At 47.4% G+C, this 14,485-nt stretch overlaps 1 protein-coding gene across 1 annotated transcript in view; it reads left to right on the top strand.

Annotated features, from left to right (window-relative positions):
• The window catches only part of mboat2a (membrane bound O-acyltransferase domain containing 2a), a 37,626-nt gene that overhangs the window by 18,567 nt on the left and 4,574 nt on the right, over nt 1-14,485 (top strand). The window contains exons 3-12 of the mRNA XM_076977546.1: nt 1,999-2,076; nt 6,050-6,145; nt 7,200-7,255; nt 10,759-10,813; nt 11,635-11,818; nt 12,871-13,063; nt 13,285-13,388; nt 13,480-13,544; nt 13,643-13,775; nt 14,305-14,456. Of these exons, the coding sequence (XP_076833661.1) occupies nt 1,999-2,076; nt 6,050-6,145; nt 7,200-7,255; nt 10,759-10,813; nt 11,635-11,818; nt 12,871-13,063; nt 13,285-13,388; nt 13,480-13,544; nt 13,643-13,775; nt 14,305-14,456 (1,116 nt within the window). The remainder of the gene's footprint in view (nt 1-1,998; nt 2,077-6,049; nt 6,146-7,199; nt 7,256-10,758; nt 10,814-11,634; nt 11,819-12,870; nt 13,064-13,284; nt 13,389-13,479; nt 13,545-13,642; nt 13,776-14,304; nt 14,457-14,485) is intronic.

The raw sequence follows: 14,485 nt of genomic DNA, 5'->3' as shown, positions 1-14,485 counted from the left end.
TACACTTGCCAATGTTTGTTGACTTGTGGCACAGAGATTGGTGCCAAGTGTGATCATGTTATAATGGATGTCATAAAGCTCTCAAAATGGCAAACCAGAAGCCGCATGCTCAGATTCAGCTGTGTTTGCCACTTTGACTATGAGGTATCATAGAATTTTCTGTCTTTGTCAGGAACTCCAGAATGTCCCTATCAGAATTTCCTGTAAGAAAGTTCTCGTTCCTCGTTCTGAAAGAAAATGGAAACTAGAATGTTGGAGATTGGTGGAGATGTTAACCAAATAGCTGTTTTGTCTTCTCTATAGATCGATACGTTCTTTTCTTGCTAAGATTTGATGTGATTCAACAGAAAAGTTGTCAGATGGCTTATTTGGTCTGAAGACCTCAGCACTCTTGTCTCTGTTAGGAAAAGGAAATCACTAAAACCCAAAATGAGCATTCTTGCTGAAGCACACTAACTCGTACTCGTACTAACTCGATTATGGGTCTTGGAGTCTTGCTTGGAGTCTTGGCCATGCTAATGCCAGTACCTGGTGAAGTGTGAATATTAGACCCTTGAAGATCTTCTCTCTTCAGGCCTTTCAAACTTGCCAGGAGTGAGATACCTAGAGGTTGAGAGGCTGGAGCAGGTATGGGCCCGTGCAAGATGCTCTTTGATCTAGAGGCAGATATGGACCTCTTGACAAAGGTGTTTGGTCCAAAGGCATGTATGGATCCCTGTAAGAGGCTGTGAGGTCTGTCTCTGATTACTGGATTTGTGTGAAGTCCAGAAGCCAGCAAGTGGTTGGCTTTTTTGAAGCCTCCTCCTGTGAGGTTTGTGTAGCTGTTGCCTTAGGTGATGTTCTGGGATATTGTTGGAACTTGCTCAGTTCACTCTGGTAAATAACCACTGACCATATAGCGTCCATCACAATCTACCTGACAAGCTTTAGATGTTGGTGTTTAACATCATTGCAACCATGTAATCTGTTACAGTCTACAGACTTGTCCAGACTTGTTCTCCTCTGGGTTTTCTTATGTGACTTGTGTTGTTTTGATGTAGACATGGAAACGCAGTTTGGCTTTCCACCTTGATTAAGTCACAAGCTGTACAAGTGACAGTGTTCTTGAAGCTCATGGTTATTTGCTGCAAGACCCTGACTAAGAGGTTAGCTGCAGTGACTCATGGGAATCCCAGCATTGTACAAATGTAACGTCAAAACCTGTCAGCGAAGCTGAACCCTGAATAAAAAAAGACATGACTTGTCAAAAAGTGTGAAAGGGGAAGTTAGCAAGGCCTCCTCCCGTCCTGTATGTGTCCTGTTGGGTACGGTCTCACATTTTTGTGTAATAACTCTTTTTTTTTTTTTTTTTTTGCACTGGTTTGACAGGTTAACAGCTGTTATCTGCTCCCTGTCACCTTTAAAGCTTTGACATGTAAGCTTTTCATTTGTAAAATAAGAACCAATGAGATGATCAAACACATCTATTTCCAGCAGTGTCAGTACTGAAAAATCACAGAAACCTCACTAACCGTTACTACACTGTGGCTCTTTGTGTTCTGTAGCACGTTGGGGGAACCGCACGCTGAAGGAAGATTACCACGCTGTTACTAATAGTCTCTGTCCCAGAGCCCTTGTGTGATCATCACAAGATGTTCATGGATGGGAACTGGCTTGTACAAACTTTCACTGTAATGTTCTAAGATAGGTCAAATGACTGCCGGACCCACCAGGATCTTTCTGGTATCACAGCTGTGCTCTAATCAGTGCAGCTTGTTATTGTAAAATGATTAGAATGGACCGATTAGCTGGACGCCATGTTGTGCAGGTTTGAAAAGAGGGTCATCGAATTTTGGCAAGGGATTATGGGATGCTTTTATGCTCTACTGTTATGTCATTTATGCCTGACTGGTTGATTTGCCCTGTTGTACTGGTCCTAGGAGGACAGCCCAGTGAAGCACTGGTCAGATCTGTTCCAACTCCTTGGTCAAACCGCCCTATTCCTGTGTTTTGTTACAGGTATGCGTTACACTTCTTGGTTCAGAGTGGACTCACATATGGCATCATGATCTTCACTGGGGTGGAACACATGCACAAGTGAGTAGTGACACCAGCGATCATCTGTGCTAGGGATGGGTATTATTTGAATATGTATTTTTTATGGTACCGATATCCGCACCTTGGATATAATATTGGTGCCAAAATATTTCTATTTATTTGAGCATTCGTTGTCATGTTAATTGCATAATTCAGAACCTACATCATGTACATTTACTGTGTGTTTGTGTTGACATTGTGAAAGTACACATCAAATACAGCCATAAAATGGTCCAATGAATTTGCACCTCTGAATTTGCATTTTGCCTTCAGGTGTTTTTTGGATACCAAGCAGCGAAAAAAATATTTAAATAGTTCAGGATTTAATACTTAAAATTATCTAATTTCTCCTTAAATTATATTTTATTGCAAAATTTATTTAGCTAAATGTTACAAGTGGTTTAACCTGATGCATATTTAATAATACTACAATTTAGTAAGATTCTAATTTACATAAATACCTATGCCATACATTAATAAAACATGTAAATGAAAGCCCTCTTTAATCTGCAGATCTCAAAATCTGTAGACTCTGTTGATGGCATCCAACCAGGTACAGCTTGCTTAGAATAGTGCTGCTCAACACAGACTGTTGTTAAATCAAACAGATAGTCCTCCATGTTCAGTGTACATTAGGCCTTTGTGTACATTCGCTTTGCACTTTGGATGGGGTTTCTGTATTCTGGAGTGGTGTTTGTTTTAATCCAGGAGGTTCAATTCCAGACCAGTCACACCTTCCCAGGTTGAAGGCTGCGTTAGCAGAAGAACACTCCCAGCGCCGCATCCCTGAAAGTAATCAAAGGGCAGGCGTGGTTCACCACGACCTTACGCAAATCTGACTGGTCACAGTACCCGTGATGCGGTCACAGATGCGAGACTTTTGAAATGCGAAAACTTATCAGGGCAGAGGGCGACCTTCCGGTGGATGACTCACAGAGTACGTGGCAACCAGACGTTGGTGATATACGGTTGTAAATGTCGAAACTTCAGCAGATTTACTTTGACACTTTGGCTGAGCAACTGGTCAGACAAGCCTGGCTTGTGTCAGGAAACTTAAAAAGCAAACATTCCCATGCTAATATGAACCCTCGGGCACTTTTTGCATACTGGCAAAGTCAAACATTTTTTTACCTCTCACTGTGTGAAGGATCATTCCCAAGTTTATACGAGTATTCATTAGTAAGATAAAATGATGTCATCTTGTATTCCTTTTGCAAACAGGTATCATGTGTGACTTAACAGTGATTGCTTTAATTGTTAGTTGTTTTATATCTCCCTGTGAAGGTATGCTAACTCACAGTCTACTCACAAATAAAATCATTTGTTTACTGTGATTTTAAATAGTGTTTTGACATATTGAACTCTGGAAGCAGAGGTTTAAAAGATTTAATCTAACCTAAGTGTAAAGGCCAAAGGTGTTCATACTTTCATGTAAAGTCTTGATTCTCTGTGGAATGGAGTGTAGTCCTTGTGCGAGGGTGAACTTGTAGACGTCTTCACCCGCCATGGCACCGTGAAGTAACCAAATGCGGTGACATCTGGGAGCTTGCAGCACGCTAGTTCACTCGTCCCACACTAGCGTCTTAAGTTAACCTGTGAGGTAAAAAAAAATATTTGGGTGGAGTGTGGTTCCGAAGATTAGAAGAAACCGACAGTAGTGCTAAACAACAGCAAGAACGCATTAGTGTTTGTTTAGCTCTCAGCCCCTGGAGGCCGCGATGTGAAGAACAAGAGGGCGTGGAGGTGTGTGAGGTTGTCCTGCCACACCCTCCTACAGAGGTCACTCCGTCCTCTTCCTCCACATTCGTCTGTCTTCATCGCGGCGGTGTGCAGTGAACACGGCCCGCTCCAAGAGGGCAAGGGACCGTGTTGTTACGTGTGATTTGCACTTAGACCATTGAAAAGTTGGAGACTTCATACTTAGGTGTGTGACAGCTCAGGTTTGTGTGCCTGGTGATACATTTCTGGACCGGACTGAGTACTCGTCACCCAACTGGCATGTGTGGACGACGGTTCCAGAAGCCCAGAGCTCTCCTCTCCAGACCCAGGCTGGCCCAGGCGCTCTCCCTAAACACGCAGCCCCATCTGCTGGGCGCTGAGAACCGCACGCTGCACCTCCTCTCCAGAGCCTTCCTTCCGTGCTGTCGTTGTGAAAGCTAACTCTGCCGAGGTGACTGCGGAGCAAATACAGCGAGGACGTCCTGCCGCGCTCTACCAAAAGCCCCTCAGATGAATAGGCGCTATAGATCGTATCAGCTTGCCTTCCCGGGCCGCTAGGGTCGGGCCCTGCTGCCTGCTCGTATGTTGCTGGTAAGGAACGCACATGAAGCAGGGAGAGCAGCTCTGCTCAAAGAGAGAAAAAGAGGGCTTAACCAACCAAAAATACACTGCAAAGACTGTGGCACATATCTGTGCTGGTTCGGTCTTTCTACTTTCCTACAGCTCCTGTAACTGTATTAGTTGACCTTTAACAAAGATATAATATCAGTCCTTCCTTCCTAATGACGGAGTGTGTTTGTAAACATTCTGCAGTGTTCTCTCCTGCCATATAGGTTATTGCAGGATAATCTCAGATGGTGGCGACAGTGTGATGTCTCACAGCATATGCACTTGTCGGCCTGGCGCCCAGTGCCCTCCTCACACCCCAGCGACTGCCCGGGGAACACGCGTGATTCTGATGGGCGCTTGTCATGTGCGGCATTGCGAACTCTCTTATGCATCGTCGGTCACGGCATAGCAGCGATGTGAACCGTGTGGTTAGATTTCGTCACAGAGCCAAAGTTTATGGGAACCTAAAATGAAGGTTGTTAATCTGAACTGCTATTGTTGCACAATACGGTTGGCTGTTGCACAACAGTGCACTTATTTTTACTCATAACTACATGTGTGTGCCGGGGGTTTCCTTTATGGTAGCTAACACTCGTGAAATTCCCACTTTTTCATTTGAACGTCGGCGAAGGCGGTGTTTGTCGGAACAGGATGACTGCGCGGGTCATCTCCTGATCCGCCCAAAAGATTCTTCTTCTTATCAAGCTTTGTTTATCCACCATAAAGAAAGATGCTGTAATTCTGTGGTTTATATGAATTAAAAGTTTGGGTGAACCTGTTGACCCCGGGTCGCTCTGCGTGACAGTGGGCAGCTCTGAGCGGTCCCTGCCCCATGTAGGAGGAAAGTCCAGCCCATGGGCCGCGGCCTTCACCCCACCAGCAGAACAAGGCCTTCCACAGTGAAGCCGCCACCTCATGAAGGCAGCCAGTGTTGATGCCTGGCGAGCTGCCACCTCCGAACGCAGAGAGTGAGGCCGCGGACGTCTTAGGCCGGCATTGTCCAAAGGGACGGACCGAATGCCCACGACCCGCCCCCAATACAAAGCCTTGGAATCTGGGGGATTCTACCGCCTGTGGCCCTTTGGAAGCTCAACATCTCTGGAAGTCAAAAACAGATGTTTGGGGGTTTGGACTGAGGCCAGGGGCATTGCTGGGCTAAAAATCCCGGAGGTGTTTGGTGTGGTGAACTGGAGGAAGCAGAACGCTGCTCAGCTGATGGAGACCTCGCTGTCACTCCATTTATCTTTAGATTCTCAAAGCGGCAGTGTCACTACTTTATTTTTTAAAAGTTCCTTGTCGTGTCTCTGGAACTGAAGATAATTGGCCAATTAGCCAAGCCATCTTGCATATATTAGCATTTGGAAAATGTGTGATATGTCATCAAAGCAAGCACCTCTCACAGATGTGATAACGACACATAAAATTTTCGCATTCATTTTTTCTAACATATGAATTATGTTGCCTGTTTTGTATGAAATGACATTGCCTAAATTAAACTAAACCAAAATGTCCTCCGTTAAATGACCCTGGTCACTTGAAGGACAGTAAGACCTTCTGGATCTCCACTCAGCTGAGGAGTGTTTCTCCCGTCTAGAGGCAGCACTCTGACTCATCCAGGTTTTCTCTCCTCCCCTATTCCCTACAGGTACTCTTTTGTGGTTGCCCTGAGTTACCTCACTTTCTGCCAGATCACCAGGGTCTACGTGTTTGATTATGGGATGTATTCGGCTGACTTCACCGGGTAAGTCCTCCCAGGCACTTTGGTTTTTTTTCTCTTCACATCTTGAGGTCAAGGGTCTGATGGAAGAGTTCATCTTCAGTGTGGTCAAGGGTCTGATGGAACAGTCCATCATCAGTGTGGTCAAGGGTCTGATGGAACAGTCCATCATCAGTGTGGTCAAGGGTCTGATGGAACAGTCCATCATCAGTGTGGTCTGCACCTTTTGCATGTATCGTTGCATTGAAAGGTTTAAGTTTTGCAAAGTTAACTGACCAATCACCTCTGTCCACCTTTGACTTGCATTCCAATAGTTTCCTATACACACTCAGCCCTCCCCCATTGCCAGCTAAGACAGAAACCTGACATTACCTGAAGGACATGCCAGATGCCGTCCAGAGTAGCTTGGAGAAGAGCGCATTGCATGCTGGGTAAGGTGTAGGAGTGTATTGGGCCAGAGAGAGAAAGAGATGGAGTGAGAGAGAAAGAGAGAGGGAAGAGAGAGAGCAAGGGAGACGGAAACATAACAGGATTCCTTCCCTCGGGTTGCTGCATCAGTGCCAGCCTTATCTCCTCGAGTCCACACCTTCTCATTCAACACAGCCCAGTGTCTCCATACACACTCGTCACCACAAACTACACACCTTCTCATTCAACACAGCCCTGTGTCTCCATACACACTCGTCACCACCAACTACACACCTTCTCATTCAACACAGCCCTGTGTCTCCAAACACACTTGTCACCACAAACTACACACCTTCTCATTCAACACAGCCCTGTGTCTCCATACACACTCGTCACCACCAACTACACACCTGGGTTAAGGGGAGATTAGCTTCTGTTTAACCTGATCCTTTATCCCATATCCTGCATTTCACCCCTTCTCAATGTGTTTAATAGTGTTTTATGGATATTTATCCCTGAATGAACTGAGAATGATTTTCTCTCTCTACCCCTCACCTCTCTCTCTCTCTTTCTCCTCTCTCTCTCCTTCTCTCTCTCTCCCCCCTTCTCTCTCTCTCTCTCTCTCTCTCTCCCTCTCTCTCTCTCTGCTTCCTTCTCTCCCCACCCAAAGGCCAATGATGGTCATCACACAGAAGATCACAAGTCTGGCGTTTGAGATTCACGATGGTGAGTGACACCCCCCCCCCCTCCTTTCATTAACACCAGTCCAGTCCACCTCCTTCCCTCTTTCTGACCTCTCTCTTGCCCTGTCACGCTGGCCCCTGCTGGGGATCAACGTTCAGAATGCACCTGGTTCACTAAATCATACACGCATGCGTGTGAGACGCTGTGGATGCCACACACACTCGTGCACGCTGCTGTGTCTTCTACAACAATGTTCCTTTTGTGCTGCTTTGATGAATTGCATTGTCAGCAACCTCGGATCCGGGCTGAACTCTTCCATTGTTGGTTGTGGCGCTGTGAGTTCTTGGTGCGGAGACTGAGCTTCCTGCACCCGGGTCCTGTCCCTCCCTTGGATGCGTGCCGCCATCTGCGCGCCATCTCAGCTCTGTCTCTGTCTCAGCTCTGTTTCTGTACTGTCTCAGCTCTGTTTCTGGTCTGTCTCAGTTGCGTCTCTGTACTGTCTCAGTGGCGTTTCTGTACTGTCTTCAGTAGCGTCTCTGTACTGTCTTCAGTAGCGTCTCTGTACTGTCTCAGTGGCGTCTCTGTACTGTCTCAGTAGTGTCTCTGTACTGTCTCAGTAGTGTCTCTGTACTGTCTCAGTAGTGTCTCTGTACTGTCTCAGTGGGGTCTCTGTACTGTCTCAGTGGCGTCTCAGTTCTGTCTCAGCTCTGTCTCTGTACTGTCTCAGTGGCGTCTCTATACTGTCTCAGTAGCATCTCTGTACTGTCTCAGTGGCATCTCTATACTGTCTCGGTAGCGCCTCTGTACTGTCTCGGTAGCGCCTCTGTACTGTCTCGGTGGCGTTTCTGTATTGTCTCAGTGGCGTCTCTGTACTGTCTCTGTCTCGGTGTTTTCTCTGTAGTGTCTCTGAACCACGTCAGTAACATCTCTGCGCAGCCTCTGAACTGTCTCAGTGGCATCTCAATGGTCTCTGCGTGATCTCACTGGCGTCTCTGTGCTCTTGCTGAAGTGTCTCTGTGCCGTCTCTGTGCTCTCTGTGTCTGGCTCAGTGCCTGGTCAGGCCAGACAAGCTGACTCACCCAGGAGAGGCGGAGAGGGAGTGTCGTTTCCGTCACCCCATAGAAGGCCGACATAAATCCCAGAATCCCTCTGTATAATCCGCTTTGTTTAGTTCAGGCTAGCCTAGGACAGCCTGTGAGCTCATGTCCCTCCCAAACCCTGAGTGCAGGGGAGCTGGGCAGGTGCTGATGCCCTAGTCTGTTGGTGAATGACCTTTGCCTTCTGTCACCTCTCTGGTCTTTGTTAGCAAAAAACCTCCATGTACATTCTTTAGTCGACTGTATGTGCAGCTGATGTACGATGAACCTGAAGTTCTTGCCATTCAGTTACATATTCAAGAGAAGAGTTTGATATGCAGGCAGCTTGATTTTGACACACTATTTGTGTCTGGAGCTTTTTCAAGACCAGACATTTTATATGCATTTTAATCTATGAACTTATATTCCATATAGTTCCATATAGTTAGTATTGACGTGTTTGTGTGTGGTTTTTTTAGAGGACAGAAACGCTAAACATTGTGAGTTTGCTGCAAAGACTCATCCATGGGTGTGTTAGGATACGTTAGGATCTGTGTATGCCTCTGCTTGTGCTGTGTGTGTGTGTGTGTGTGTGTGTGTGTGTGTGTGTGCTGGCATAGGTAACCTGGCAGATCGCCTGACTTAAATGCAGTGGCTGATATGAAGAAGGATTGACTCCTTTCATTCTAACCATGTCTAAGCCCCCAGCTCACTGGCCAGAGTGGAACATGCCTGTTGCTACCACAGCGCTGTTACAAGCAACAGTATTACACATGTATATGGCTCATCTATGTCTTACATTCCTGTCAAGGTAGTTGTACAGGCTGGTTTTTAAAAGCTTTCTGTAGGGGAGGATAAAACTCCAGCCTTATTGTTCACTGTTTTCATTTTACTTTTACAGCATGGAACTATACATTTTATATAAAATTTTTGAAATGTGGAGATCTCGGTATGTCCTCCTTGTAAATCCTGAACTATTTTTAGATCTGTAAATAAGCAATGAACTGTGGTCCTGAGAGTAAGTTGTTCCTTCCTGCTGGTATTATGTCACACTTTATATCGGAGGTAAAGGAAGCGAGACCATCAGACACAAACTCGGTGAATTCAGCATATCTGCAGAATGTCCTCCCTGTGTCTTCAGAGTCCGTCCTTATCAGGACAGGACGCTGGTCCCAAGAACAAGGCCCGTGCCTCCAACACAGATAATGCCTCAGTATCACATTTCAGTTCAGACCCTCATTTGAGGGTTAGGTTGGCCCTCATGTCAGTGGCCAATCGTCTCAAAGACTGCGATCGCCAGATGAAAGAGTCTAACTGTGAGATGATAAAATCAGATGTGGTTTGGAGAGGGGATGAAAGGTGTGTCTCGACATTACGGTAATGACCTCAACGATTCTCATAACGGTTGTTATGATTGCCGGGCATTTAAAGCAAGTACTGTGCTTCTGGTCCAGGACCTCTTGAGCCAAACAGAACCAATTCTAATGTCAGCAGTCTGTCAAGTCCAGGCTCGGGTGGACAGGTGGTGCTCAGTTTATTAACCCTTGAGCACACATTATATGAACAAATGCATTGAGACACCTACACATTTACACATACAGTAGGTTTTATGACACACCATTCCAAATCCATATGGATTAATATGGAGCTGGTCCCCACTTTCCTGATTCTGTTCCTCTGGGAGGGCTTTCTACCGGACCCTGGAGTGTGTTTCTGATCATGTTTGCCCATTCATCCAGGAGACCATTTGAGAGGTCAGACACTGATGTTGAATGAGAGGCCAGACACACAGTCTCCATTCTAGTTGACCCCATATCGTTTGATGGTGTTGAGGTCAGGGTCCTGTGCAGGCCAAACCCACCTGATCATATATGGAGCTTTGTGCACTGGGGGACGGCCATACTGGATCGGAATAGGGTCTTCCCCAAACCGCACCCACAAAATTGGAAGTGTGCGATTTTCCACAATGTTTGGTTATGATGAAGCATTAGTGTAATGGTTGCAGGAGCCATCCAAGAAGATGTGCTCCTTGGAGATGTGGAGTGTGTGTTCAGGTCCAGACCAGCTACACACACGGTTACACACACAGTTACACACACTTCCCTGTTCACACGTGGCTTTGCCAGTAGAGCTACACACTCGATTTGCCTGTTTACGTTGCAGGCTGAGCCTCCCTGCTGATACGATTGGGCTGTGGCTTTGGGAGAAGTAGTCAGGCGAGCTTGATGACGGCATGTTTATGTTATGGCACGTAGTCATAGCTTCAGTCCTATTCGGTGTTAATTGTTATCATGTAAATCACTGGGGAATGAGTTAGATCGAGTGGGTAGTGTGTGTGTGTGAGAAAGAGATCACCTCACTTCACCTCACTTCATATCAGCTACATTAGAAACTGAAGGATTCTCTGCACTATAGACAAGTGTGTGTGTGTGTGTGTGTGTGTGTGTGTGTGTGTGTCCGTGTCCCTAGGTCTAACCAAGAAGGAAGAGCATCTGAAGCCCAGTCAAAAGTATCTCGCTGTAAGGTATGTGTGACAGGTATGTTTGTGAGGCGAGGGCATACTTACACGCTACCTCATTCAGCCACTCTGGATCTGTTTCTCACCATTCCACTGACTCTATCTCCTTCACCCTGTCACACTGATGTGTGTTCGTCTCCTGGGAGGAGACCAGCCACCAGCCAGCAGCTCCCCCCCGTCCCCCGCTATTGAAAACATCAGTATGTTTGTATTTTATATTGCGTCTAATATCAGAAACGTCCTTCGCCTCGCCTAAAGAAGTACAGTGACCGTTAGACGTACAGAAGTGACCGTTAGAATTACAGAGGTGACCGTTAGAAGTACCTTTTACTGATCCCCTTAGGGGCATCTGCTTATAACCCATCCGGAGTGCACACACATACCCGGAGCGGAAGACCACATGCCTACAGCACCCAGCAAGCATTTGGTGGGGTTGGGTGCCAAGCCCACGTCTCTAAACGTCAGGCCACAGCTGCCCTGGTTGGCACAGTGCTCCTCTCCAGAAGACCACGAGGTCTTCCTCAGCTCTCCATATCCAGACAGGCTCCTTTTCCTTAGGAAAAGCACGTCTGGGCCAGAAGGGTAATACTAACATCCAACAGAGCATGCTCAGATGCTCCTGCTTCTACAGCAGGTTCATGCATGGCTGGTAAACCCTCTCCAGAAGAGCATGTGTCTAATCAATCATCTCCCCGGATGAAGTCCCTGGATGGGGTGGAAACAGTTGCTGTAATAGCTGCAACCTTTGTTTGTTTACCCGCCTGTGTTTGTTTACCCGCCTGTGTTTATTTAATGAGATCATGAATCTGTCTGCTCCTGCGATACAGGAAAATGCCCAGTTTGCTGGAGTACCTGAGTTACAACTGCAACTTCATGAGCATCCTGGCGGGGCCCACGTGCTCCTACAACGACTACGTCGCCTTCATCGAGGGCACCGGCTACCAGCGAAGGCTCCCGGACACCAACGGCAAGGAGAACGGCAAATGCAAACGGAGCGACCCCTCTCCCAAGGTAGCGGGCCACCGTGCAGCGCAATGGCTCCACCTGCTGGCCGAGCGAGTGTAGTGCAGGGATGAAATGGTTACAGTCGCGCCTAAATTGAAGAGTTGTTGCTTTTTCACGAGAATGTCAGCAGCTGTCTTTCTCCTGGTTCTGTGTTCGATCTCTTGCTGGAAGGATTGACTCGATTTCCTTGTTCTCCCGGGCGAGAGAGAAGTTCTCGTTAGTCAGTCAGAGATTAGCACAGACCTCAGACTGAGCAGCAGCTGCTTTGATGTGAAGGTGTGACTTAAATCGGGAAAGTCTTGTTGTGTCTGGTTCCCAGCACTTTTGTTTCCAGAGCCGCTGTGTTGTCTGCACCAGCAGGTAGACCGAGGCCTGGAAAAGACTTTAGGCGTCCAAGCCGCTGATGGAGGATCCCGGTGCCACACCTACAACTATGTCTGGGGACCTCCATCTGTGTGTGGGTTAGGGTGGAGCTGTCTTTCCAGTAGTGAGCCCAGCAAACCTGCTGATTTGTGGAGGGCAGCGACTGTGGGGCCAGGCTTGGCTGTCCATGAAGGCCTCATGTGTGAACGAGGGGGAAGTTTCACATGAGGCACTCAGAGGCTCCTTAAATACTGTCCTGGATTCATTTGACCCAAATGATACGTTTGCTGGATCACCTGAATGCTGTGAACACCCATCTGAACACCCACGGGCCCCCGCCTGCAGCACACCAGACGGGTCATGGCGCTCACAGCAAACAGTAAACAAGTAAACAATTGGAGCGCATGCATGCGTGTGTCACTTGGCTGACTCAGCGTTTTGGCATCTTGTGGGCGTGGCACACGACTGGCCACTCTGGACAAGGAGTCCAGCTGGTCTGGGTCTTAGTTTAGCACATGCAGTATAAATCTTTTTCTTCATGTGGGGACATGAAAACATGGCTGCATATAGGCTTGGATTAACTTTAGAATCCAATGGGATTTTTTACACAACTCGAGCAGACTGATGCATTGCGGCATTTTTCGGTGCTTTGCTCCGTGACTGACCGGCTATGGCGTGTCTGCTCCTTGTTTCAGAGAGACGTCATCCTCAAGCTGGGGACGTGTGCCCTCTCCCTGGTCATCTACCTGACCCTGCACAGGGTGTACCCGGTGGAGCGCGTCATCGACGACCCCGCCATCACATCACAGCCCTTCTACCTGCGTGTGCTCTACCTCTACCTGGCCATGGTCACCCTGAGGCCCAAGTACTACTTCGTGTGGACGCTGGGTGAGCGAGGCGCCTGCCTGAAGAACTAGCCTGCCTTGTGCCGCAAGTTTGGTTTTGCCGCCCCCTTGTGTCCCAAAAGGGAACTGCTTATGTCTACCTGTAGGCCCCAAAGCTCAGTTGAAAAGGGGAGGGAGCATCTTGTAACTTAAATTATTAATGAATGTGGTGCTTTAATAAGGAGCTTGAAATTGTAATTTATGTATTTTTCATGTGCTGTTCAGCTGATGCCATCAATAATGCAGCAGGCTTTGGCTTCAATGGTTACCACAAAGACGGTACTCCCAAATGGGACATGATATCCAACGTGAGAATTCTGGACATCGAGGTACGAGAGAGCCAGACGTGCGTTCTTTCCAATAGCTCATCGCTTCTCAGAACCCAAACGTGAAACAGCCTCTTCTTCCCCTCAAACACAGTTCGCCAGCAGCTTCAAGACGTTCCTCGACAACTGGAACATCCAGACGGCGCTTTGGCTGAAGAGGTAGGTGACCGAGAGCTGAACTTTGACCTCTGTGAAGCCCTGCCCATCTGCACTTTTTGTGCTCCTGTTCATGTGTGTGTGTGTGTGTGTGTCCACAGGGTGTGTTACGAGCGCTGTCCGTACCACCCAACAGTTGCCACCTTCCTGCTGTCTGCCATGTGGCACGGCGTGTACCCGGGATACTACCTCACCTTCATCACGGGCATCGCCATGACGCTGGCAGCACGGGCTGTAAGTGAACGGCATACGATGCACGTTTAAACAGCGTTTTTTTTGGTTGGTTTGTTTTTGTTTTTTTGCTAGTTTTTGTTTTTTCTCATTAATGCTGTCCGTTTTTGTTGTTTGTGTGCTGGTTTATGAAGAGACGCATTGTGAGGAGGACTTGCAGACGGCTGCCTAGTTAGGATGGACGGCGTCCATGTTTCTGTAGCTCAGTTAGGGGAGGCTGGACAGGCAGGAGCAGCAGAGGACTTTTACATGCTGTGTCCTTTCTAAAGTACGAGCAGTGTAGATCAGGGTATTTAAGATGGTGAGCTATGATTCAGTTATTTTCAAGAATTATTTCAGAAATTCTATTCAAAACTTGTACTAAGCTAAATTTCTGGACGACTGCTAGATAGATGCACTGATGGTAGTTTTTGGAGGCTGTTACCACACACCTGGCCACAGGCATTGGTTTTCAGGAGAGGCGGAGCTCTGGCTGCTGGGCGTGGTCTCTGAGTGGGCGTGACCAAGTAGTCTTCGTTCTCCTTCTCTGCAGGTGAGGCACAACGTCAGACAACACTTCCTGGGCTCCTCCCGGGTCAAGCTCTTCTACGACGTGATCACGTGGGCCAGCACGCAGATTGCCATATGCTACACAGTGGTGCCATTTGTGGTGCTGGCAGTGGGACCTTCACTAAAGTTCTACTGGTGAGGATTGATCAAGGACACGCCCACTT

The sequence above is a fragment of the Brachyhypopomus gauderio genome, chromosome 17, assembly GCF_052324685.1.
Source record: "Brachyhypopomus gauderio isolate BG-103 chromosome 17, BGAUD_0.2, whole genome shotgun sequence".
Taxonomy (NCBI): Eukaryota; Metazoa; Chordata; class Actinopteri; order Gymnotiformes; family Hypopomidae; genus Brachyhypopomus; species Brachyhypopomus gauderio.
This window is presented reverse-complemented; position numbering and strand designations above follow the sequence as displayed.